This window comes from Pinus tabuliformis, chromosome 9 (assembly GCF_031772625.1).
Source record: "Pinus tabuliformis cultivar Carrire ecotype Pingquan chromosome 9, CPIR1, whole genome shotgun sequence".
NCBI lineage: Eukaryota > Viridiplantae > Streptophyta > Pinopsida > Pinales > Pinaceae > Pinus > Pinus tabuliformis.
In genome coordinates, this window is record NC_142307.1 from 1,683,640,637 (window position 1) to 1,683,667,775 (window position 27,139).

General features: G+C 39.2%; 2 protein-coding genes across 2 annotated transcripts in view; one reads left to right on the top strand and one right to left on the bottom strand.

Annotated features, from left to right (window-relative positions):
• Nucleotides 1–2,401: 2,401 nt before the first annotated feature.
• On the bottom strand, nt 2,402–3,100 carry LOC149155345 (uncharacterized). Its single transcript, XM_089444404.1, has one exon. The coding sequence runs from the start codon at nt 3,098–3,100 to the stop codon at nt 2,402–2,404; it is 699 nt and encodes a 232-aa protein (XP_089300530.1).
• Nucleotides 3,101–4,438: 1,338 nt separating this feature from the next.
• The window catches only part of LOC149155346 (uncharacterized), a 57,507-nt gene continuing 34,806 nt past the window's right edge, over nt 4,439–27,139 (top strand). The window contains exons 1-2 of the mRNA XM_089445414.1: nt 4,439–5,806; nt 5,910–8,917. Of these exons, the coding sequence (XP_089301540.1) occupies nt 6,684–8,917 (2,234 nt within the window). The 5' untranslated portion in view covers nt 4,439–5,806; nt 5,910–6,683. The remainder of the gene's footprint in view (nt 5,807–5,909; nt 8,918–27,139) is intronic.

Consider the following 27,139-nt stretch of genomic DNA (forward strand, 5'->3'; position numbering starts at 1 on the left):
AAGACCTCTCTGGGCATGGAAAAAGGAGGTGGGGCGGCCATTGACGAGGGGGGCAATCCAAGGGGTGTCAGTGCAGGCTTTGATAAGAGCAACAAAGTGAGGGGAGAAACCAAAGGCGAGGAGAGCTTTGTAAAGGAAGGCCCGGTTGACTCGGTCAAAGGCGTTGGCCATGTCAAGTTTGATCAACATCCCTTTTTCTTTTCGTTTCTGGCTTGAATGAATGATCTCTTGAACTTGAATGACATTGTCCAGGATGTGCCTGCCTTCAATGAAACCGCCTTGATTGCTGGAGATAAGTCTGTTTAGGAGAGGCTTGATCCTGTTTGCAAGGAGCTTTGCAAGGATTTTGTAAGAGGCGTTGCACAACGATATTGGCTTGAATCTGGCAAAGGTTTCAGGATTTGAATCTTTTGGAATGAGGGCCAGGTATGTGGAGTTGGTTCCTCCCCCTACCTTGGCTTTATTCCTGAATCCTTTGATCATCTTTAGGAGATCTGTTTTAATAATGTCCCAACACATTTTGTAGAAATGGATGGTAAAACCATCGGGCCCAGGAGCCTTATCTGAGTCCATAGACCAGATCACTTTTATGACTTCTTCTTCCGTAAAGGGTCTGTTGAGTTCGAAGTTGTCTTCAGATCTGACCAGAGGGGGAATATTGGAAAGGAAGTCTGCCATGTCCTCCTCATTACCTTGGATTCCAGCAGTGAAAAGTTGACTATAGTGATTTACAGCTGCCTCTTTGATCTGACTGAACCCTTTGCAGGTCTGCCCTTCTGCTGTTGTTATTTCAGAGACGTGATTTCTGCAGAGTCTTGCCCGATATTGGCGATGGAAGAAGGTGGTGTTCCTATCACCCGCCTTCAACCAAAGACTTCTAGATTTGATTCTCCAATACTCCTCCTCTAACCGAAAGGATTGAAAGGTCGAACGTTGGATTTTGACTTCTTTATCCAGCAGTGCTAGAGTGACATCTCTGTTTTCCATATCTGTTTGCAGCTCCTCAAGGGTCTGCACAATTTCTTTTCGGAGACTAGTTGGATTTGGAGCAGGTTTTTTGATCCACTCCTTCAGAGCGTGCTTTGTGGCTTTGAGTTTTTGCTCCCACACATAGCTGGGGGACCCTGAGAAGGATTTGCTCCAAGCTGCTTTTACTGTGTCAAAAAAACCTTCTCTTTCTGTCCATAGAGGGCTGAAGCGAAAAGGGATGGGGCCCAAATCTTCTTCGTCTTCTAGAGAGAGCTGGATGGGCTTATGATCTGAAGTGAGTTTGGGAAGGATTTTGGTGGTAATGATCTTCTTAGTTGTCATCAGAGCACCCTGAACCAAGAATCGATCCAGTCGAGCAGAGATATGTTCCCCTCCCACCCTGTTATTGGTCCAAGTGAAGAGCCCTTTCGTTGGAATGAAATCGGTGAGGTCCCAATCCTGAATGAGTCCTTCGACCATAGGAAGGAAGGGATCTCTGCTGTGAGTGCCTCCCCTTTTTTCCTTATATTTTAAAATGATATTTAAGTCCCCGGCCAAAATGATATTTTTGGGGGAGTGTTGCTCAAGGAAGGCTATGAGGGAGGTCCAACAATCTCTTTTTTATGAGTATAAAACAGGGACATATAGATTGAAAAGGGAGAAGGATAACTTACTTGGATTGTGCATTAACTCCGTGAAGATCCAGTGTTGAGTTTCATGAGAATTTTTCAGCTGGAAGAGATCCTCTGACCAGAGAGTTGTGAGACCTCAGGAAGAGCCTCTTGAGTTGACTGCTTTTCCTACATTTTTCTTCCATTTCTTTTGACTGATATCCAAGAGGGCTTTCCCCTCTATCTTTGTCTCTTGGAGCAAGAGGATGTCTGAGGGCTCCATCTTGAGAAGATCTTTAATCGCTTCAGCTTTCGAGGGATTACCCAGTCCTCTGCAGTTCCAAGAGACGAGACACATTATTTACCTGGGAAGTGGAGGGAGCCTCCCTTAGGAGGTCTGGTCCTTGTGTTTCTTCCGATAGACATCTCAATAGTAGCCTTTCGGCCTCCTCTTCCCTTTCTTCTCTGCGAGATTTCCTGCCAACTTTTTTGATGGGTTGCTCGAAGGTCTCATCCTCCGATGACCCTGAACTGTCAATAGGCTTTTTCCTTATGACGTCTGCATATGAGGGGTTTGAAGGGCTTCCTTGGGTGGCCTCCGGAAGTGTCTTTTCCCCTCCATCTTGAATATTGGTGGGAGATCTAGGCTGTTCCAGGGTATCCTGATTTGTTGTAGCTGCCGTTTTCTGACTGTTTTCTTTACCATTTGGATTTTTGCCTTGGGTGTGATTGGAACTGCTTGGAGCCTCTTTCAGGGGGCCTTTCCCGGTACCCCTCCTATTAGGTTTTTGGATTAGAGTCCATTGCTCTCCGTTTTGGTTCTATGGAAGATCTTCTGCCTTTTTCTTGCAGTGTTTGGCAAAATGCCCGTAGCCATGGCAGTGTCTGCATTTGAATGGGATCTGTTCGTAGTCCAGCTCTTGGACATGGGTCCATCCTGCGACTGTGAGATTGATGGCTTCCGGTAAGCCCTCCTCTAGGTCTACTTCGACGCAAATGCGGGCACAGGAGTATTGATCTTTCCTTGGGGCTTGGTCGATATAATTGCCTAAGGCGTTGCCTATGATCTGGAGGGACTTAGGATTCCAGCAATGGAGAGGAAGATGGGGGAGGCGTACCCAGACCGGAACGGCCGTAGGAACGTCCTGAGCTGGATCAAAATCAGGCGACCATTTATTGAGGTATAGACCTTGCGGCCCCATGAAGTAAGGGCCATTCCTGAAAATCAAGTTTCTGTCCTCTGCACTTTCGAAGACAAAGACGAAGAAACCTTTGCCAACGAAATAGCTTTTAACTCCCTCTTTGATAAGCGGCTTCCAGTTCCTTTGAGTCCACTCCTCCACCGATTTGGGAGAGGGCCAGAGGCCCGTGAACTGGCCAATGAGGCCGCGCTCAGCCAGGTTTAGAGCAGCTTTACAGGTTTCTTCCTCGGGGAGGGCGACAGAGGGGATGGTGTCCATCTTCTTCACAAATTTCTGCTGGCTCACAGAGGGAGGGCGCTTATTGCATTGTGCGATCATTTCTTTGAAGGCAGAAACCTCCGGGGGGGAGGCAGATCCGAGCCCCCAGAGGGCTCCATGGCTGCGCGCAGCAGCAGCAGATCAGAGACAGGGCACGGCGGCCCAAGGGGCGCGCGAAAGCTCGGAAGCCCTAGCCCGGTTACTCGCAGAGTTCTTCACGGGCAGAGCTCTCAGCCAGCCTATTATTCATCACCATTCTTACGAAATCTTGCTACAAATTTTACTATGTAATATTTTTCATATATAAAATAAGTTATGATATTTTGTAATGACTCATTTTCTTCACACATATTTACATTCAAATATACTTATCAATATAATATTCTAAAAATATACTACTTTATTCTTTTATTTTTTAAATAAACTACTTTACTTTCAAAAAATACCACAAAATAAATATACCACTTTCTTTAACATGGTGTCCCCTCCACCACCTTGCAACTTTCAATCTTTCCAAACTAAACCAGCTAAATTCATTGAATATCCCATTTTATTATCATGTCACCCTCTCCACCTTATCATTTTAATTTACAATAAGAATTATATTTCATTTTTATTTATTAATGATTACTTATAAAAACGTTTCATGAACGTCATCCAGTTCCCGAGCTCATCTCTATCTGTGGATTAAAAAAATAATATTATTAAAGAAATTTAAATTTTAATAACAAATAAAATACTATAATTTGAAATATTAAATAAACTAAAATATTATTATTATTATTTATTATAAATAATGGTACGTTGTAATTTTTTACATTTTTCTCATACTAAAACATAAAATATACATTTTCATTTTTGTATAAAAATATTATTTTGAAGTTTTATATATTTTAAAAATGGAGTTGTCTATAATGCGATTTTTTGAGATTCCGGTGATGGAATCCGGCGGAAGAAATTGAGATGAAATCATGATTTGTTGCAGTTAAAATGGTTTTTTAACTGCATATTCTGATTCAGCACCCTGAAAAACCCCTGGGACGCTTTCATTGTGCAAAAACTAGTTATCAAACTTGGATTTCAATAAATTACTGCCGGATTTTCACCGGAAAAAATCGCCGAAAAAGCTTTCAAAAAGTCGCGTTAAAGACTACGGCTTTTAAAAATAAGTCAGTTTCGGACTTTCCTTTTTCCCAGGATTATTCCTAACGGCAATGTACTTCGTACGTTATTTTTCCACTAACGACGATTTCGAAGGCAAAAGTTGTAACCAGAGGTACACCAACTGCGATACACAAGTGGCGGTGGGACATGGCACCCAAGCAATTTCTTTTTAATTAAACTCCATTTCACATCTGGACAGATGCAAGGAACGGTGCACAGGCACGGAAAACCGCTTTACTTTTTAATTAAACTCCATTTCACATCTGAAAAGATACGAGGGACGGTGCACAGGCACGGAAAACCTATGAATTTCATATGAAAACAAGTTGACTGGGTTGTGATTGTCGGAAGCTTTATCGGAAGGTTAAATTTGATTGTCAACGCTTTTCTCGAGAATATGCAGGAATGGCTCAGATTTTTAATTTGAAGGGCAAACAATATGTACTGTCCAAACAATATGTACTTGTCAGCAAAGGAGCAAAGTCTGATTGAGATATATACTGTTAGATAAAAACGCATTTAGGTTCAATGGTCTAAATCCCAGTGCACGATATTCTCTACTGTGAGGTGTAATAACTGTTTGAAGAGTTCAGATACTTGCTCAGACGAAATATTGAGTGGTTTCTCAGAAATTGGAAGAAAAGATAAAATCGAAAGTTTAAACGATCTCAACTTCTATTCCTCCTACCTTATGATAGACCTGCAATCCCCATATAATGATTTCAGTTTCCTACTATCTCATTTCTCTCGTTCTGCTTCACATTTGATAATCAATCATGCAGACCGATCCTTCCAAGGTAGTTTTGGACGAGCTATGGGAGGAGGCTCAGGGTTTGCTGGCTTGTACTTGTGTGCGAGAACACCCCAATATATATCAATGCTGTGCCAGCTTTGTGAAGCTTTTGGAGTCTCTCCGACCTCTCTATATAACCGATTCTAATTGTAGTTGTGAAGGGGTTAATTCGAATTCAGCTTCCGAATCGAATTCGGTCGATGGCCGCGGCTTTCTTACCACGGCAGCTGATTGTTTGCAGAGGGGTTTCTTCCAAGACCTCGAGATTCTGTGTATTCTGTTTGATCTCACGCAACAGATAATGTCATCCTTGCAGGGATGGTCGCTTAATTTGGAGGCTCATCATTGTTCTACAGGAGGTAAGGTTGATGGGTGTCTGGAGTTCAAGAGGAGGAGCTTTGTTTCTGCATTTTCGGTTCTTCAGGACAACAAATGCAATGCAACGACGAATACCCAATTGACTAGTTTCAATTGGAGAGTTCCATCCTTTTCCTCTTGGCTGTCCTGTTGGAATTCCCTTAGGAAACCATCTCCTTCTCCTCCCTCTGCTTCGGATGAAGCCTTGAGAATCCCAATCCAAGGTGCAGAGATTGAAGCAGCAGAGAAAAAGAGATTGGTGCAGGAAGCTCTTCAGATTGGAAATGATAACCTGAAACAGCTGAGGTTGGCAATAATGGATTTGAAAGGCCAGCTTTGCAGAGCAGCAGGATCCTTCAAGGCCATCTTCTTCTCCACAGAGTCTCGATTTCCTAATGTTTTGGTGAGAGACCGCCTGAAAAGACTACTGCAGTCCTTCCTCACCTTTGAAAGTGAGCTTTCCACATATTATTTCACGGTGCTATTTTTAATTATCCCCTTTTTTTTAAGAGCCATAATACTAACCCGAGGAATTGAATTTTGGCTTTGTCTCAGATTACTATGAAGGTTCCTCTGATGGCTCAGTTGAAAAAGAAGAGCCCCTCCATGAATATTGTCATTGCCATCAAATTCATTGCTCAGTTGGATGTCGGAAAGCCCTACCAATGACAGAGAAGATTGTGTCCGAGCTTCTGGACTCAGATGGATCTCTTGTAGTGGGCATATGTGGTCCTAGAGGCGTGGGAAAGACCTCTCTTGCATCTTGTGTGGCCTTCAACTGCAAAGTCAAAAGGCGTTTCGTTGGAGGAGTGTACTGGATCACCGGTGGCCGCAAAACAGATGCTAAATCCCTTCAATGTTGCCTATGGAAGGCCATCTCTGGTTCCCTAGCTGTCTTCACATCTGTGGAGGAAGGCCTCACTGCACTCAAGAGGAAATTCTCAGAGTCTTCTGCCTTCCCTCATTATTGTTGATGACGTGTGGGAAGCTTCTCAAGTGGAAGGGATCCTCTGTTTTGATGGTAAGGAGCGTGGAAGAATTCTTGTTGTCACAAACGACCCACAAATTCTTTCATCCACAGAGGCATGCATTTATACACTCAGTTGTCTAAAAGAAGAAGATGCAATACACCTGTTCCAATGGATTGTAGGATGGGATGGCCCTTTGACCATAAAACAACATGATTTGGCCACTAAATTAGCAAGGAAGTGCAATGGCTCACCCTTATTCATTCAGGCCCTTTCAAGTACATTGTATGGAACAGGGGCCCATCAAAAGTTGGTTCTGGAAATATTACTGAATGAAGATGGTGAAATTTCAGAGGAACAGATGAACACAGTTGATCAAAGTACTATAAGTCAAGCGACAGGAGAGAAATTCATGGACATAGCTGAAAGTTCTGTAAGTGGTAAACCAAACTCTGACAGGGCAGCTAACTGCTTGGATTCTGTATTGTATGCTTGCTTCAGTGCTTTGGGATTCATTCACCCTCTGTTGCAGGAGTGCTTTCTGGACCTGGCTGCTTTTCCAGAAGGAGAATGGGTGAGCTTGTCAACATTGGAAAAATTATGGTTGACTTTCAGCAATGGGCTCAGCCAGGAAGAGATTATGGTTATTCTTAGTATTTTAGTCTTCAGATCGATGGTAGACTGGCGGCTGAATGTACTGGGTACTTACGACTTAGATAATGAGCTAGAGTTCAAACTTTTTGAACCATTTTACAATCTGGCTTCAAATATTATATGTGAAGATATCAAAGAATGTTCAAAAAAGAAAGATTCCAATGTTCATAAAACTCCATTGGAGCTTCTTAACAGGAGAAAGAAGATAGAAAACAAAGAGATTTCATCAAAATGCATGGGAGTCATGATCAAGTCTTTGGGTTCTGGTAATGTATACATGAAGTGCACTGAGGACAATGAACTCAAGTCAGGTGAGATGGTATATTCCCAACATAACGGTTCACCATCTCGTTTGTCTGAAAGCACTTTAGTATCTGACGCGTGTCAAGGGAAAATTTCAATAAACAACACAGATAGGAATTGTCAGGTGATTCGTTTCCAAAAGGAATGTCGCCTGTTTATGACTGATTGCAATATTAATTCCTTCCAAGGATCTTCATTAGATGCGACATTATACAGAACAACAAAGTTTTCAATTTATAGTAGCAACATCGACCAACTTCTTCCTACCCTGGACTGTCCAGTTCTTCGTGTTGGATTATTGGGTGGGAACGCAAGATTGTCACTTACTTCCTCAGCAGTTTTCACGAAAATGGCCCAGCTTTTAGTTCTTGATTTGAGGGGATGCACATCTTGTACACACCTTCCTAAAGCAATCTCCGCCCTTAAATCTCTCCAACTGCTTGATCTGAGCTTTTGTACTTCACTTAAATCATTGCCTTCTTCTCTTGGTTGCCTGCGAAGTTTGCGGTTTCTCAAGATCTCTGGATGTACATCTTTGACACATCTTCCAAAATCTACAGGCATGCTAACTAAACTTGAGGTTTTGCAGCTCAGTGGATGTGTGAAGCTCAGAACTCTGCCATCTACAATAGGGAAATTGTCTCTTCTCAAGAGACTTGATTTGAAAGGTTGCATATCTTTATGTTCATTGCCTCCATCTGTGGGTTCACTCAGAGAACTTCGCTTTATAGATTTGAGCAAATGCAGCAATCTCTCTTACAGTCTTCCATACCATGCACAGTTATTACTGCTTGTCATAGGAAATGGTAGAACAGAAAGCATGGCAGTTCCAACTGGTCTATGGAATATTGATCAGGTTGAGGTCCTTAAGCTAGCATACCTGAAGAACATGACTTATTTACCTCATGCAGTGGGCAAAATGCAGCATATACGAACGCTTAATCTTTCCAACTGCAGGAGATTGGAGCATTTACCAGAGGGGATAGGTAACCTGTGGCTGTTACAGGAACTTGATCTGAGCCACACTGCCATAAGAAAACTGCCCGATTCAGTAGGACAGCTGAGGAACTTGATCCGTCTGTGCCTGCAAGGTTGCTCCAGGTTATTATGTATACCATCTTCAATAAGTTCACTACCAAAACTGAGATACTTAGACATGTCTGAGTGCTGGGATCTTGTTCTTCTTCCGAGTTCCATGGGAAATTCATATTCATTGTGTGAACTTGTGGAGCTTGATTTAACTTGTTGCAGTTTCAAATCACTGCCATTATTTTCTTTGCATGCCCTTCCAAAGCTGCAGTACTTGAAAGTTGCTGGATGTGACACCCTTATTTCCCTTCCATCGACATTTGAACAACTAACTTCACTGAAGAAGATTGATTTGGAAGGTTGCCATGCTCTGACTTCCCTGAAAGGCATTGGGTTGGGCAAACTTGACAAGCTAACATGGTTGAGCCTAAGAAACTGCACTAATCTTACATCCCTTCCCATGGAGGATATGGTTGAGCTGAATTCTCTGGAGTATCTGGATGTCAGTGGCTGCACAGGATTGTCCCCATTTCCACAGGCACTCTTAACTCGTGCTCTTGAAGGAACCCTAACATTGATTCGATGGGGAGCTGTCTGGCCAGAACAAAGGTAAGCATAAGATTCATAGTTTTTAATTGAAACTTACTTCATGCATCTATTTTTTCAATGGGAAATCTTGGTTGATATAAAGGCTTTACATACATGTTGAAATTATTCGTATGTTTCCCCTCAACTTATCCAAAGTATGCAGTTAACTTTCTAAGATTATGGAAGCATTAAAGGGTCCAGACCAGAATACATATTAGAAACCATTAACGCAAATCTCATCTCGGCTCACCTTGTAATTTGCATATGATAAAACTGACAGAAACCTTCGAAGAATAGAAGATTTTGTAGTTTTAGTCTTCTGTAGTAGTCAACTTGAATATGTATATGTATGTTATTGCTAGGTTTAACAATTGGATTAGAGACTTGTTGATGATGAGGTATGGGGTCGTTGAATCCTGCATCAAGGGATTTGATTATCCCATCCTTAACAAAATATGCCAAGTTAGGTTTAACCTGTGTTTGTGTTTGTCACATAGGCATACTATCATTTCCCAAGCATACTTTGGAACCGGTGGAATGGATTCATGTTCTAAAGCTATTAAGTATCTTCTTAGTGTAGGAGCGGGTTTATCATTTTAAGGTCTTTATAATTTCTTTTTAAAACTATAAACGTTTCTTCCCAAAATTTTTACAATCAGATTATTTTCATAAGGCTTGCATTCCTGATCGGAACCATTCACTGATGCCACTTGCCTCTCTTTATCCTTCTCTTTTGAATATTATTGGCCAAGGACATGACATGTACATTCCGCTAGGGTTTTTACTTCTCAAATGCTTTTCACTTTGTATGTCTGGAGCTAAGGTTTTATGTTGAAAACTTGACTAAACTGGGGAGGGGGTGAATCAGTTTAGTATATTCATGGACATTAAAATTCTTTTCATTAATCTCATTAACTGATACATAACATGAGCAACTTAACAAATAATAACCAACATATGAATATGTGATTAGCAAGTAATAAGCAAACCAAACCAGATACATGAACACATAATAACAACACACATTGACACCAGATATATGTGGAAACCCATAAAAGGAGAAAACCATGGTTTTATTATTGTTGTGATGCAAAGGCAAGCTCCTACTCCTTATTACATCTGATTTTCTGTAGGCCCCAACCTACAGGAGGCTGCTACCTCCATTTTCTGCAAGCTGCAACATGCAAGGAAGCTCCAACTCCCATGTGTTTTCTGTAGGCTACAACCCATAGGAGGCTCCTACCTCAACCAACTCCAAATGAATATTTACCAAGCTTCAATTTGAAAGGAGACTACAATCCCCTTATGCAAACACGAAATAACAATGTATTGGTTTACCTGGTCATAAACTTTGCATATCTCCATCTTCATTTCTGCATTTTCTTCCCTTCAAATCTGCTTCACATCAGCTTCATAACTGCCAGGAAACTAATGCATAATAGCTCAATCAGCTCCCACATATTCATCCATTCTCTAACATCACTATTGCCTTCCAAAATCACATATTTTATAGAGATAGTTTGGTGGTTGTTTATATCCCACGTAGGAATATGAATTGAATAGGCTTGACTCTTTGCCTTCTACTCATTTGTTTCCATAATCTTCATATCTTGAATATTAGAACAAAAATAAATAATTCATCCAATATTAATTTCAGCCACATGTAATCTTTAAATGAATCAACCTAATGCCAACATCAAATACCAATCTTTCTCGTTAATGCATCACAACAATCTTTGCCTTTGCCTTGGAGTCTTGGAGTCTTGCCTTTGCATCACAACAATTAAGCTTAATGAACAATTTTACCATCCTACACTCTTCAATGTAGGAATATCTGCAACATTATCAAAACATTTTAATGTCTCACAACTCCTCCTCCTTTTTCTACTCCTTAGCCTTCTTTTGTTGCTTCCTGCTCCTTGTATTGTTGTTGCTCCTTTGCTTGTTGTTCTTTGTGCTTGTTGCTCCTTTGTTTGCTGATTTGCAGCTATAACAACATATGTCTACCTCTGCTTATTTAGCATTGATTGCAACCATGCATGCTTGTTGTTGCTCCTTGCTTGCTGCTGCTCCTGCATCCCTTGCTACTCCTTTGCTTGCCGCACATTTGCCATCAATGACAATATTGCCAACGATCTCCCCCTTTGGCATTGATGGAAACACATTTGTCCTCCTCCCTTTATCAATGGCAAGAGGGTTACAAATGTCTTGTAGCCCGGAAAAAAAGAATCCTCAGTGTAGTGTAGTTGTCATCATGTTTTATAACCTTCAATGTATTGTTCTGCATGATTGAATAAATGCTACTCCAGATGGCTTATTAGGGCTCCTTCATATTGAATAAATGCTGCTCCAAAGTTAACCCTGCTCTATATGACATAAAAACATTGTAAGAGTGGTGCAAAATATTGTTGTGAGAACACTCTGAAAGCAAGAATACTATTGAGAGAACACTTTGTAAGGAAAATATGGTATGATTTCAGTTTATGACTATATATTTGTTAATACTCCCTTAGATTCAGTTTTGAGCCCGTATATAACAAAAGCTTCTTCAATGTTTCAACACTGCAGTGTAGACCATATCAGTGTTTTTAAAACCGGAACCGGTGACCGAACCGGTCCACCTAGCTAACCGGTTTACCGACCGGAACCGGTCTAACCGGGACTGGTTTGGTCTAAACGAACCGGTTTTTAAAAAATACATTAAATAATTAATTTTTAATGAAACAAAACTATTTTTAAGATGTAAAACCATGATTCCAAGCCAATAGAGACAAAATATGCAAAGTTTGCTCATTTATATACCATGCAAAGGTGAATATATCAAAATGGCACCGAGTGCAATACATATCATCGACAAAATAGCAAAATACATAAGAAATGAGGCTCTAAATGGCCTATAAAGTCCAAAAACAATGCTGCAAGCTATGAGGCCATTGGCCTACTACAAGTCTACAGTGTACACATGATCAATCATCAAGTCCATCACCACTACTAGACAGTAGACACAGGATCATCATCAGGAGCTACATAGACATCATCTGGTTCAGAGTCTGAGGATGCCTCAGCACAAGTCAGAGTAAGGTCTGAGTTACCTATGTGTTTGAGACTGAGTCGTGAAAGAAGTTCAAAGCCAGATCTCTGTAATATTGTTGTGTAATCTGAACTCTCCTAAAAGGGCCTAATCTAGGCCTTGTTGCAGATATTTTCTAGCAGAACTTGATCAAGATATTTAAAACATATTGATGACACCTTGTTGATGGACTGACGCCAGCAACCTGTGGAATAAAAGGTTCAATCACAAAGCGAAGATGCATGACAAGAATTTATTATACAGGAAAGAAGTAATGAATTAGTCATGAGAATGCAGACCTACAAAAAGATCATTGAAACAAAGCCAGAAATCAAAGTCCAAAACATATTAAAGAAGGCCCGTCGTGAAGTTTACAAACAGATTTTGAATTGCACTGTCAAGTACCTCATTTCTCTTTGAGATTTATTTTGTGCTTTTTTGAAATACAAATCATTTCATAGTTTGAAGGACTCTAAGATCTCCATGCAAAAGACATTACAATGATGGGTAGCTCAGCATCTCATAACTCACAGCCATAAATGAGTCTAACAAAATTATAAGTCTGCAAATGAAAGGTATGCATCATGGCTTGATTTACCCACAGTGACCTTAATCAATATTAAAGACTTTGCTTTGGCATCATTCTTAAAAAATTTCAAGGCTTGGAATAAAAGACATGTATCAAGAGGTTGATTTCACAAGAATATGATCAGTCAGATCATAGAACTGTCAATCTTGTTGAAGATTGGCAGCTTCGGTCAGAATTTCGTTAGCAAATTAATGGAGAAACTTAATATTTATGACTTTGGCCAAGTCAGCCTCGTAGAAGACAAGTTGGCCCCACATTTCTGACCAGCATTGACTATCTTCCTTGGATCTGTTTTGACTTGTCCATAAACCGGCCGGTTTAGGACAGAACCGGCCGGTTAGCAATAAACCGGCCGGTTCTGCCCTAAACCGGCCGGTTTTTACCGGTTAGGGCAATTTTCCGGGCAAAGGGTGCTGTAAACCGGGTTTTTTCACCGGTTCTGACCGGTGAGCCTCCCAACCGGCCGGTTAGGCCGGTAACCGGTTGGACCGGAACGGTTTTTAAAACTATGGACCATATGAATGCTGCTCCAAGGCAATGTATGGAATGACAATAAATGTTGCTTCCAATTAATTGCAGCCATGCCAATTATATGTTGCTTCATATTATAATGCTGCTCTAGAATGATTTAATGCTACCAAAGACACATTCAATGCTCAGAAACCCAATGCACATTCAACGCCCATAAAGTTAAAGTCTGGTATCATGACTACTCTCCATAATGTAAAGGACATAATGCTTGATATTAAGGAATGTTGGTATTGCATAGCTGGTATGCCATTTGTTATGATCATGTTTGATTCTTGCATTGAACTCACAAAACTTGCAAAGTGAATATTTAGGTCTTTGTGCTCTTAGTTGTAGCATAACAATTCTACGTTGCATGGCATTGCTGATCATCAATGCCAACTCTCAAGGGATGTGAATATACGTCTTCGAATTTCGCTAAATTAACCTGTCATCATTGGATTAATAACAACCAAAAGAAAATGCCCATTCTTACAAATATGATGTCTTCTTGGTTTAGCAAGCCTTCTTGTATTTTCACTGCTACATCCCAGCATGCAATCACAATATCCCCTTTATATGAATGATTATTTATACCTAGACTAATAGCCTTCGAAACCATGAAATTTTGTGTAATACTCAAGAAAAAAATGCATCTAACTCTTGACAATAGCACAACTGGTCTATTTTACCAAACATAATAGGACACTGTAGGAGCCATAAAGAGGTCGACAGTCTTTCAAGCTCGTTTGGTTTTATAATATGCATGATGAACACGAGGAAGTAAATGATCTTCACAATTGTAGGCTTTACAAAGAGTCGAAAACACATAGTGACATCGACTAACAATTTCATCATCCATTCTTATTCATTGTGGATGAACTAAACCCTTGGATAGTAGCCTTGATATATTGCATGCATGCAACATATATCAGTCGGATTTGCTCGATGGAAACCACTGTGAAAAATGCGAGTGGTTGTCCTCAACATGCAAGTGAATGTCACTTAATCCATTTTTCAACTTCAATGCAATTTGTTATTTTCCCATCCAACATTGTTGAAGATATTAATGCCAAAAACGAGCCATAGTTTGCTTCTCATGCTTTTGATATCTTGATGCAGAGAGATATTGTACATAAAATAATTGTTGCAAAGAGCCCTTGAGTGTTAATAATGTACAAGGATCGAATCTCATAGCACATTGTTGGCTATGCAAGCTACTGAATATATAAATACAAGTCACAACAAACCTCTGTTGATTATAGCAAGCCACAGAATATATAACGAGCCTTTACACAAAGAGTGATCACCATATAATGCACTATAATGTTGTCAACCTATGTTACCCTCAGCAGGCCATAGTGAATGAATTCGAGCCACACCGATGAAGGAGGGTGCGAGCCCCAGAGTATGATCAATCCATAGAAAAATATAGTGCGAGTCACAAAACTAGCAAATCACAGTGTGTAATGTGAGCCAACGAATCACACTAGTGAAGGACATAGTGCGAGTCCCATGCGACATATAGTAATCTAGAGAGCATGTAGAAACGTCGAGTAGGGGGGAAAATTGATGAAACTATGAATTTCGGTTGATCGGCTCATTTTGTTAGTTGGAAGAATCAACGAATTGATTGAGACTTGTTGGTAGACATAAGCGAAGCCACAGTGTTTACGTGGCATGGTCCCACAATACGATTATTAATAATCAACTTAGTCAAGCTAACTGGATAATAGCACGAATCAAAGAGGAGATTAGGTTGGGCTTCACTGATGTTGGCTGAGTTTGCAGATGTGTGGATCCAAGCCACAAGATGAGCTACATGTGATATACGAACCATAGAATGCATTGTAATCTTGTCGAGTCAAATACTATGGATATAACTTCGCATCATACCTTGGGAGATAATTCGCATCACTGAGCCATCAAGGATAAGCTTTGGATAATTGTGTAGCAACCTTTTGGATCAAAGTAACTCACATTGTACATGAGAATTCATATTTTTGTTGAATGTATCCGGAAGAAAAAGTATTTCGAATCTCTGTCAGATTATTATTAGCCTTAGATCGGTTACTTGCATTACTGTTATAGCTTGTATTGTTGTTACTGTAGAGTCAAGGAGATCTGAATCAAAGAGATAATTCTCATTATAGTTGCCAAGGATTCGTATTACTGCTAGAGGACCATCAAACTGCAAGGTTTTGCATACAAAGACATATATATATATATATATATATATATATTATCTCTGAGCACATTATTTAAGCCTATGAAAATTCATATTACATGCTGAAACTAAGTTCAAAATAAGTTCTGACATATTTCCAAATTCAAACCATCGTGACAAGAGGTTGTCATCCAGTTGACAACCCACTTTAACGCTTGCCTCCTATTTGATGAAGCATGGATTCAATCTTATCTTCTAATCTTTTACATTGTAGGTCTCTCTCCTTGAGTTTACTACACATCACCTCTTTTAGTCTCCTTGCTTCTTCAAGTTGTGTCTTCAGGCTGACAATTTCCACATTGTACTCATGTTCTCTTTCATCACATATTTGCAACAGGTTTTTATAGTCTCTGCTCTCATTCTTCAATCTTTCTGTTTCAACCAAGGCTATGTCAAGTTTGGTTTGTTCTTTAGCTAACTTTCCTTCACAAGAATTAGGTGCATAACAGGTCTCATTTAATTGAACATTTTCCTTTTGGCAAGCCTTTTTCTTCCTGCTCTTTCTCTTTTCATTTTTTGCACTGTTGCTGCTAATCTCTCCTTCATGCATGAGCTCCAATCTTTCCCAAATTTCTTTTGCAGAATTTAGGTCTATTATTGTATCAAGATTCTTATTATGAAGATTGTTATATATAACAAATTTTGCCTTAGCATTCCATTGTTTTTCTTGCACAGAGGGAGAGTCTTTATAGTAACCTTTGCATACAAGCTTCCATACACCAGGTCCATAAGCTATCAATTCGGTTTTAACTTATCTCTCCACTCATGAAAGTTTGCTGCACTCAACACAGGTACACTTTGATAGTCCATGACTCAACTAGATTTTCTTTCAAGCTGTTAGGCTTATACAGAAGGAACCACCTTTGATACCAATTGTTGAAAACTTGACTAAACTGAGGGGGGGGGTGAATCAATTTAGTATATTCATTGACATTAAAATTCTTTTCATTAATCCCATTAACTGATACATAACACGAGCAGGTTAACAAATAATAACTAGCATATGAATATGTGACCAACAAGTAATAAGCAAACCAAACTAGATACGTGAACACATAATAACAACATACATTGACACTGGATATATGTGGAAATCCATAAAGGGAGAAAACCATGGTTTTATTATTGTTGTGATGTGAAGGCAAGCTTCTACTCCTTATTACATCTGATTTTTTGTAGGTCTCAACCTACAGGAGGCTGCTACCTCCATTTTCTGCAAGCTACAACATGCAAGGAAGCTCCAACTCCCATGTGTTTTTTGTAGGGATAATATCGGTATCGGGAAAATATCGGCGAGGGTCCGGAAAATATCTTATCGGAAATATCGGCGAAAATATCGGCAAAATATCGGCAAGCATAAAAAATGCATAATATATTCATTTTTTTCAGATTTCTAAACATATAAAGCAATAACAACATGAACTAAACACATTGGCACATAAATATGAAGAAGGCATTGATATATATGATGTCAAATAGAAATGATACATCAAACTTCAAAGGCGATACCAAATCCTGCTGATCCCTGATAATTGTCCAATCAAGGACTCAAACAAAATAACATCACATATCCTGCTGATCCCTGATAGTGATAATTGTCCATTCAAGGACTCAAACAAAACAACATCACATATATAAAACTTTAAAAGTATTTCATCATCATGAGGTATAAATAAAAAATGCATAATATATTCATTTTTTTCAGATTTCTAAACATATAAAGCAATAACAACATGAACTAAACACATTGGCACATAAATATGAAGAAGGTATTGATATATATGATGTCAAATAGAAATGATACATCAAACTTCAAAGGTGATACCAAATCCTGCTGATCCCTGATAATTGTCCAATCAAGGACTCAAACAAAATAACATCACATATCCTGCTGATCCCTGATAGTGATAATTGTCCAATCAAGGACTCAAACAAAACAACATCACATATATAAAACTTTAAAAGTATTTCATCATCATGAGTTATAAACTTATATGTAGCAAAAGTTGCAAAACAAATAAAACTAGCAGCTATCTATCTGAGACCATTGGCCTCTCCCTAGCAGCTTTCTTTCTGTCTTGTTCAGCAATTGCTTCACGAGCTTTTTGTATAACCTCTGCACTAGAAACCATACAAGGCATCACATTTGCATCATATGCAGAGAGTTTAGCCAGATGGTATTTCAATCGTGTAATCCCTCCTGACATCTTGGTCCCACACAAGTTGCATGATATATATGCCTGATTTGCCCCACCAACAGCCTCCCCATACTCCCAAAATGGGTCCAAGGCTTTTGGCATATTTGACATTTGTAGTGAACTAATTCAAACCTAGGGCACAAAAAAAACAAAAAATTGGCATTAAATGAGTATAACTATACAGTGCCCAGCAAACACTCAAGAAACTATTTTAATTTTTAAAGCAACATCTTCATGTTCAGAATTTAAACAACAAAAGCAAGCATAAAAAATGCATAATATATTCATTTTTTTCAGATTTTTAAACATATAAAGCAATAACAACATGAAATAAACACATTGGCACATAAATATGAAGAAAACACTGATATATATGATGTCAAATAGAAATGGTATATCAAAGGCGATACCAAATCGTGCTAATCCCTGATAATTGTCCATTCAAGGACTCAAATGTGGAGAACCAATACAAAATAACATCACATATAATAATAAAAGTATCTCATCATCATGAGTTACATGTAGCATAACAAATAAAACTAGCAGGCAGCAGCTATCTATCTACTGCCCTCTCCCCCTTTTACGGGAAAACATGATGGGCTGTTTGCCAGGCCTGCCCCTAGTAGTAGAAGGCCCTGACACTGCCTCTGCACCTAATGTCAAATAATGAGTGATAGGCATGGAGCTATGCTCTCCTATATCTATAGCAGATGGTGTTGATGCTGATGCTCCCGCAGTGCCCTCCTCCTCCTGCTCCTCCTCTAAGTGCTGCTGCTCCTCTGACTCCGAGTCCTCCTCTTGCTGCCCCTGCTCTAATGGATCATCTGCCACTGGCTCTAACCATGAAGGTGACTCCTCCAATATGGGCTCCTGAGACTCCACCCTCCACGGAGACAATACATCAATATTGTCTAAGGAAATGGCATCTGGATCCACTGGTGATTCTATTTGCCTCACTCGAAGTCGGATGTTGTAATGCACATACACCAAATCGTTGAGGCGTGCGAACTCCAACCTGTAAGAGTGTCAAAAAAAGTAATGAGTCTTGACTCTTGACTCTTGACACTTGAAGGTCATAAATTAAAAATAAAAAATTACAATAAGTGTAATTGCTCAACTGAAGGCTTGAGTTCAAAGTTATACCTGTTGCGCTTTTTGGCGTGTATTTTCTCAAATACACTCCAATTGCGCTCACACCCTGAAGAGATACATGTTTGACTCAAGATTCGTATAGCCAAATTTTGCAAATTTGGTACCCTTGCACCATAGCTTCGCCACCAAAGATCTACAACAAAATAATGAAATAAAAAATTCAAAAACTTAAAAGTTAAAAGTTAAAAGTTAAAACATAATTAAATTCAAATTTCTAATTTCTAATGAGTGATGACTTGTCACTTACGTGGCATGAAGAGGGCCCTTTCCTTAATGGCATCATCAAAGCCAAATAGGCCAACACAATCCTGATAACTATGTATCTCGCGGCTGATTTTGCGACGAAGCTCAGAATCAGGTACCATCCTCTCAATACAGGAATGGAGCCCTTCCATCACCTCGCCATCAAAACGAAAGTTGCATTTGTATGCAAATGCAGGGTTGAGGAAGAGTGCTGCTGCATGAATGGGTTGATGAAGCATCCCTGTCCACCGACTATCGATCACATCCCATGACATCATCTGCCTATTAAGGCCAGCAGAACCCTTGTCTGCATAATAGGAACGAATGGCCTCCTTGGCCCTATCCATGCCCTCATACAAATAAGGCATTGCAGGCTTCTCTCCATCCACCAATCTAAGAACCTTTTCTATAGGTTCGCTAACTGCACATGCTTCTTGTACTCCATGCCAAAATGTCTCAGAGTACACCATTTTTTCAATGGCTCTCCCATCAGGTCTCCTGCTGTATCTACAAGCACGCCAATCATCAGACACAAACATTTGCTTCAACTCGAACTGACATCGAAGCAGAGACTGAAGAGTAATAAAGGTTGTGGCAAAACGTGTGATGGCAGGACGCCGCAACTCCTTGTTTCTAGTGAACCTCCTCATAAGGCTAAGAACAAAAGCATGGTTATAAATAAACTTGGGGATGCTCCTAGCCATATCAACTGCCTCCTTGATGAAGGAGAGTTTCCCCATATCCTCAAGCAACAAATCAAGACAATGCGCTGCACATGGAGTCCAGAACAATGTGGGATGCCTCTCCATAAGCATTCTGCCGGCAGACACATAATTAGCTGCATTGTCTGTTACGACTTGCACCACATTCTGCACACCAATCTCCTGAATGAACCCATCTAACAACTCACATATCGTTGCTGCATCTTTGATATGTTCTGATGCATCCAATGATTTAATAAACATGGTACCTTTAGGACAATGTACCAAGAAATTTAGAAGGGTCCTACCCTTCCTATCTGTCCAACCATCAGACATCACTGTGCATCCAGTGACTTCCCATGTCTGTTTCAACTCCGCCAATCTAGAGTTGATGTCCTGTTTTTCTGCTTGAAGAATTGGCCCCCGCAACTCCTCATATGTGGCACTTTTGTACCCTGGGCCCACAACAGCAATAGCATCACACATTGGTTGCCAAAATGGATTGGTTTTTGTGATGCTGAGAGGTAAGTCGCTCCAAAAAATACACCTCCCCATGACTCTATCTGCTTCTTCCTTCTCCTTTTTTTTATAAAGCGATTTTATGCCAGGTTGTGCTCCAGCTCCTGTTCGTGGAACAAAAAATGATGACCTCGCATTCACACTAGCAGTAGCGCTAGCATGTGATGGTGTGCCAGTTGTGGAGCCCCTCCCACTAGGGCCAGTAGGGCCACTACCCTGAACATCAAAATCAGGAGAAGATATCCCAAAAGATCTACCTGCACGTTCAGCTTTGTTTCTTTCCGCCTCTTCCTTCTTTCTGTCCTTTTCTTCAATTGCCTCAAGAGCTTTTCGTATAAGCTCCGGACTAGAAACTTGACAAATGCCAACATCATGTCCAGGGAGTCTAGCAAGATGGTATTTCAGTCGTGTAACCCCACCTGTCATCTTGTCCCCACACAATTTGCGTGAAAGATATGCACGATTTGTCCCACCATCAGGGATCCCATACTCCCAAAATGGGTCCAAGTTTTTTGGCATATTTGTATTTTGTAGTGGGCTAACTCAAAAGGAAACCTACAGCACCAAAAAAAATTTGGAATTAGTAACTTAATAACTTAATAAGTAATACGAATTTACGAATTTTCCTCATTCTTCAAAGACAAATGGACTAAACTTTAACAAAGTTCTACAAGAAAAATCCAAAGGTCTTGAAAGAAAATTAAATTTTTAATAGCCTAGCTTTTAAAAATTAAAAGTGTAAGAGCAATAACAATCACAAGCAAGGATAAAGTTATAAACATCATGCACCCTGCAGCAGAGTAATAAATATTAAATGTTGTATATCCTAACCTATACAACATCTATTACTTTGATGTTGGTTACTTTGAAGTTTGATGTATATGCCAGAAAATCATAGGTGCAGACCTCTACAATTCAGGACAAACAGCAAGTCATTATGGTGTGCTTTGATCTCTTTCCATTGAGCCACCGCATAAATAGAAATAGAATAATTGAACTGGACAGATTTTCAATCAACTTCAATCAAACACTTAGAAATTAAAGGGAAACAATATCTTGGCTATTGAAGAACTGAAGGGATTGGAAAGTTGTCGGCTATTGAAGAACTGAAGGGATTGGAAAGTTGTTGGCTATTTGGATAATCGAGTGGAAGATGCAGGACATGCATGCCTCTGGCTTGGAATCTCAGTATTAAAGGCAACATTATGATGACAAAGGGAAGTGGATTAATAGTGAAGACGACATTCCTTATGTAGGGTTGGGGTCAGAGCTGGGAGTGCAAGAAATTAAGGGCAGGTTTGAGGAAGATCCACCAACAATTGAACACTGTTAAAGAGGCATTTGGAGATCATCCTGCAATCAAAACCAATGCCATCAACATCAAGTAGCAGATCCTTTTCAGCTACAGGAAATTGCTGGAGCACCAGATTCTTGAGGCTTCTGTCGTAAGGAATTTTGGAGAACAAGATATAAAATGGATTTTGGAGAACAAGATATAAAATGGAGTATTGAGTCTTATACCTAATCTACAAATATCCAACAGCACAGCTGTATTCCCTACGGTCAGTGACTCAGTATATTCTCAAGGTTGTATTTGTGTCTATTATATACTACCATATCAATGTCGCTGCCATATCAAGGTTACTTGTCATATCGGAGATCACTGTTATACCAAGTTCATTGCCATATTATAGTTACAGCCATATCAAAAATGATTGTTCTGTATAGAACCCAGTCAAGCCTCCAAGTTACCGTTGTGCTATTCTTACATCAAAATCAGAGATATATAAATCACAGTCATGCAAACTGACTGCCATATAAAAGATCGCTGTCATAGAACAAGGTTATTGTCATGTCAAAGGGTTACTCTATCATACACGGTTACAGTCATCACAAGTATCATTTCCAGCATACATTATTCTTCACTGTCGTGTATAAGGCATATATTGAACTTTTGAAGGCATATATTGTAACTGTAAGGTACCTGTATCAGTGGACAGCGCCCCAATGGAAAACCGTCGTTGGCAGCAACCTTCCAGCGCCCCTCAAACGAAAACGACAGAACCGTTTCAGTGCCCCAATGGAAAACGACAACACCCTCAAACCCTCGGGCCTCCTTCGCAGCAAAATGACTAAACAGATAGCGAAAAAATTCATTTATATAGCCCGGCGTAAATTTTTTTAACCCCATCTGCGATATTTAGGATCGTCGCGCGATATTTGGGAAAATATCGCCGAAATATCGTATTTATCGCGAGATTTTCAAAATCGGAAAATATCGCGCTATTTTCCGGCCAATATCTCGTTTCACATAAAATAGCGCGATATTTACGAATATCGCCGAAATATCGGCGATATTATCAACACTGCTACAATCCACAGGAGGCTCCTACCTCAAGCAACTCCAACTGGATATTTATCAAGCTTCAACTTGAAAGGAGACTACCATCCCCTTATGCAAACACGAAATAACAATGTACTGGTTTACCTGGTCATAAACTTTGCATATCTCCATCTTCATTTCTGCATCTTCTTCCCTTCAAATCTGCGTCACATCAACTTCATAAGTGCCAAGAAACTACTGCATAATAGCTCAATTAGCTCCTACACATTCATCCATTCTATAACGTCACTTATGCCTTCCAAAATCACATATTTTATAGAGATAGTTTCTTGTTTGTATCCCACATAGAAATATGAAGTGAATAGGCTTGACTCTTTGCCTTCCACTCATTCGTTTCTAAGCTCTTCATATCTTGAATATTAGAACAAAAATAAATAATTCATCCAATATTAATTTCAACCACATGCAATCTTTAAATGAATCAACCTAATGCCAACATCAAATACCAATCTTTCTCATTAATGCATCACAACAATCTTTGCCTTTGCCTTGGAGTCTTGCCTTTGCATCACAACAATTAAGTTTAATGAATAGTTTTACTATCATACATTCTTCAATATAGGAATATCTGCAACATTATCAAAACATTTTAATGTCTCACAACTCCTCCTCCTTCTTTTGCTCCTTTGCCTTCTTTTGCTGCTTGCTGCTCCTTGTATTGTTGTTGCTCCTCTGCTTCTTGTTCTTTGTGCTTGTTGTTCCTTTGTTTGCTAATTTGCAACTATAACAACATATGTCTACCTCTGTTTATTTAGCATTGATCGCAACCATGCATCCTTGTTGTTGCTTCTTGACTGCTGTTGCTCTTGCATCCCTTGCTACTCCTTTGCTTGCTGCACATTTGCCATCAATGACAATATTGCCAACATGTTATTTCCTTATGATTGGAGCTTATAAATGATATACAAGATGACAATTTGGTTTTAATCTAAGAAATAATTTTTATTGCATGGTAAAGGTATGTGATTGGCCTTGTTTCAAGATGTTGAAGACCGGATTAAGAAATGTGATATTAATTCAAGGGACCCATTAAAAAATGTGCTCCTATCATTTCTTAGGAGTTGTGAGGCATTGATTTCTCAGTTTTATGAGGAGCTTATTTCAAAAATGGAAGCAAGGTATCTAGGCATTTGGTGACACTACAAAATGTCTAATAACTAGTTTGAGTCCATATAATACCAATACCAATGCCATAGTCATTTGTTTTTCAAGAATACATGATCATAGTTGTGTTAAGAATGACAACAATTAAAACACTGTTACAAATGTAATTACCTAAGTAAATCTGATTTTTACTGTTCAGACAATTGTGTAAGGATAGGAAGTTATGTAATGATGTCTTTATATTAAAATGATGTTGCCCAAGAGGCTTGATGTATGGTTGGAGAGTCATTGTTGACCTTGAATAATAAGCATTCCAATCCTTTGCCCCGTGGAGGTTTCCTTGACACACTGTCAGAGTTTTACCACGTAAAATTCTGCATCTACTTGTGTGAATTTAGTTTCTGTTTCTTATGTGCATTTTCTTTCTTGTTTATGAAATTTACGGGCTCTAAATACCAACAAGTGGTATCAGAGCAGTGTGGTTGTGAGGGGATCGTATGGTCTCTATGCAAGTTTAATTTTCAATCAAGTCGTTGAATTGTCAAAGAAAAAGGTTGCTGAACTGCCACCGAAACTAGAGCTGATTAAAGAGAGGAGTCGAGCCACCAAAACCCTAAGTCGCATATGAGCAAGCAAAAACAAAAATTACACCAAAGAAAAATCAGGTAGTAAGGTCTTGTTGACTGAAAAATTTTGGGCAACAAAAGCGAGCAGAAGAGCCGCAGAAGACCAAGGTTGCATGGAGCATAAAGAGGAGCCGCCTTTTTTGGAACTCAAGTCGCCTATTTTTGAAGTCGAGCCACCGGTTGTGATTGAGTATTTGGTGGATTGTGGCACAGAGAGATAGCTGTCGTTTCCTGGAATTCTGAAGCACATATAGGAGCAGACAAGCAGCTAAGCAGTGCTGCAAAGGAGAAGACTTGGAGCTGAAATTACAAGATGCAGAGGCAGCACACATTGAATGTTGGGTAATTTTTTAAATAACCTAGCAGAGTTTTAATATTAATCTAGTATCTCTTAGAACTTTTAAATGCAAGAATTTTTTTTTGTGATAATTTGTTGGTGGGGCTTTGTTTGAAGAAAAAAATACAAAATTTATTTGGGTCTTCTAGAAATTTATTTGGGAAGTGAAATAGTTTTTGTTAAACCCAAATGGTAGAAAACCCAAAACGACAAAAAATTTAAAAAATAAAATTTCAAATAGGGAGGTAGAAAATTTAAAAAGGGAAAACCCTAGCTGAAAGCAAAAATTTTAAAAGGGAGGAAAACCCTAGGTGAAAGATTCTTTTTTGGAACCTTTGAAAGAACCCACTCAATTTTTTAAAGTTCAAAAGAAAATTTGAAAGAACCCATGTAGGAAGAAAAAAATGCCAAAATGACTAATGCCAAGTCGGAGGTGGAGAAGTTCACCAGTAAAAACAATTTTGCGTTGTGGAAACTGAAAGTATAGGATTTGTTAGTGCAACAAGGGTTGCATAAAGCATTAGATGGGGTAAGAAAGAAACCTGTTGGCATGACAGAGTTGGAATGAGAGGATTTAGATGCCTGAGTTCTCAGCGCCATCAGGTTGTACCTAGCAAATGATGTTCTTTTCAACATTGTTGAAGAAATCTAGTGGTAGGTTAGTGGGGTAAATTGGAAACTTTGTATATGACCAAGTCTTTAACCAACAAAATTTATTTGAAGAGACAGTTGTATAGCCTCTGAGTGAAGGAGTGCACTAAAATTGCAGAACACCTAAATGTATTTAATACACTTATTTGCCAGTTGATTGATATGGAGGTCAAATTTGAAGAAGAAGATAAAGCCATTACTTTGTTATGCTCCTTGCCCGAGTCTTGGGATCATTTTGTGACTTCTATCAATTTGAGCCCAACCGAATCTTTAGAATTTGATTCTATTGTAGGAGCTCTATTATCTAAAGAAGTACAGAGGAAGTCTAGCATTGAAACTTCCATGCTAGAAACTATGATAGCCAGAGGCCGGTTCAGGGAGAGAGGAGAAAAATCAAGAAATTCTTCCAGATCAAAGTCAAGAGGCAAGAAGTGTAAAGTCAAATGTTGGTTTTGCAACAAAACAGGGCATCTCAAGAAGGACTGTTGGAAAATAAAAGAGTCCAGTAAAAACTCAAAGAAGGAAGCAAATCAAGTTCAGTTAGGTATGATTTATGAGGTTTTGTTTGCTGAATCAGGTATGATAGATGAAGTTTTAACTATGTGCAATGTTTCTTAGCATTGAAGATTGGTTGTTAGATTCCAACACTTCTCATCACATGAGTTCGCACATAAACTGGTTCACTTCATATTAAGGTGTGAATGGAAGTTCTGTGTTTATGGGTAATAATGTATTTTGTCAAATTGTTGGGGTGGGAAATTTCATAATTTAAATCTATGATGATATGATTAGAACATGGACTGATGTTAGAAATGTACCTGAGTTGAAAAAGAATTTGGTTTCTTTGGGAGTATTAGATTCAAAAGGTTACAAATTTACAGGTCAAGGTGGAGTGTTGAGAGTTTCAAAGGGCGCTCTAGTTGTTATGAAGGCAGAGAAGATCGAAAACCTTTATAGATCGAAAGGAAGTACTCAGGTCAATGAGGCAGTCACTGTGTCTGAGGAGGTAGGAGAAGAAACTCGCCTATGGCATCAGCAGTTGGATCACATGAGCAAGAAGGGCCTTCAGGTATTGATAACTCGCAAGTTATTTCCCAATTTGAAATCGTTAAGTTTGGATTTTTGCAAACATTGTGTTTATGGGAAGCAATGTACACAAATTTAAAGCTAGAAGTCATAATAGTAAAGGAATTTTAGATTATATTCGTTCTGATCTTTGGGGACCATCTCCTATAGTGCCTTATGGAGGTGCATCCTGTAGCTCTTTCCACCTACACCTACCTGCAGGTTAGTGAGAAAAGCCTTCAACCCCACAAGGTGTGGTTGGTGGCAGGGAACTAAGAGAAGGGGTTGTCACACTAGATCCCTACTCTCTTCGTCTAAGCTATCTCTTCGACTAGCTACGGGGGGTGGTCCCTAAAATGGAAAATTTAAATTAAAAGAAATGTGAGGTTCTAGGAGAGATTTTAAAGTGAAAGTGGATTACTTTTAAGAATTATGAGCAAAATATGATATGATCAATAAAAATCATTAACATTATAAAACCATAAAATTAGTGCCTTAAGATAAATTGCTCAACAGGAATGAAAGATACATTTGGTCAAAACAAAAGTAGAATGCTTTTGACAATGAAAGAAAAACAATCTTGAAATGAAACAAAGATATTAGTATGATAATCAATACAAGATATAAAATGCTTTCACAAGATAATCAATCCCTAAATCAAGGCATATAGATATATCTTGCAAAAGGAAAAGCAATTAGTGTTCTACTTGCAAAAAGAAAATGAAACAATGCTTGCCAACATAAAATATTCAATAATGACAAGTAGAATGGACAATTGCAAGTGAAATCATAAAATGTATTAACATGGGATGCACTTATACTAGATTTGGATGCAATTGGTTTTTGGTTA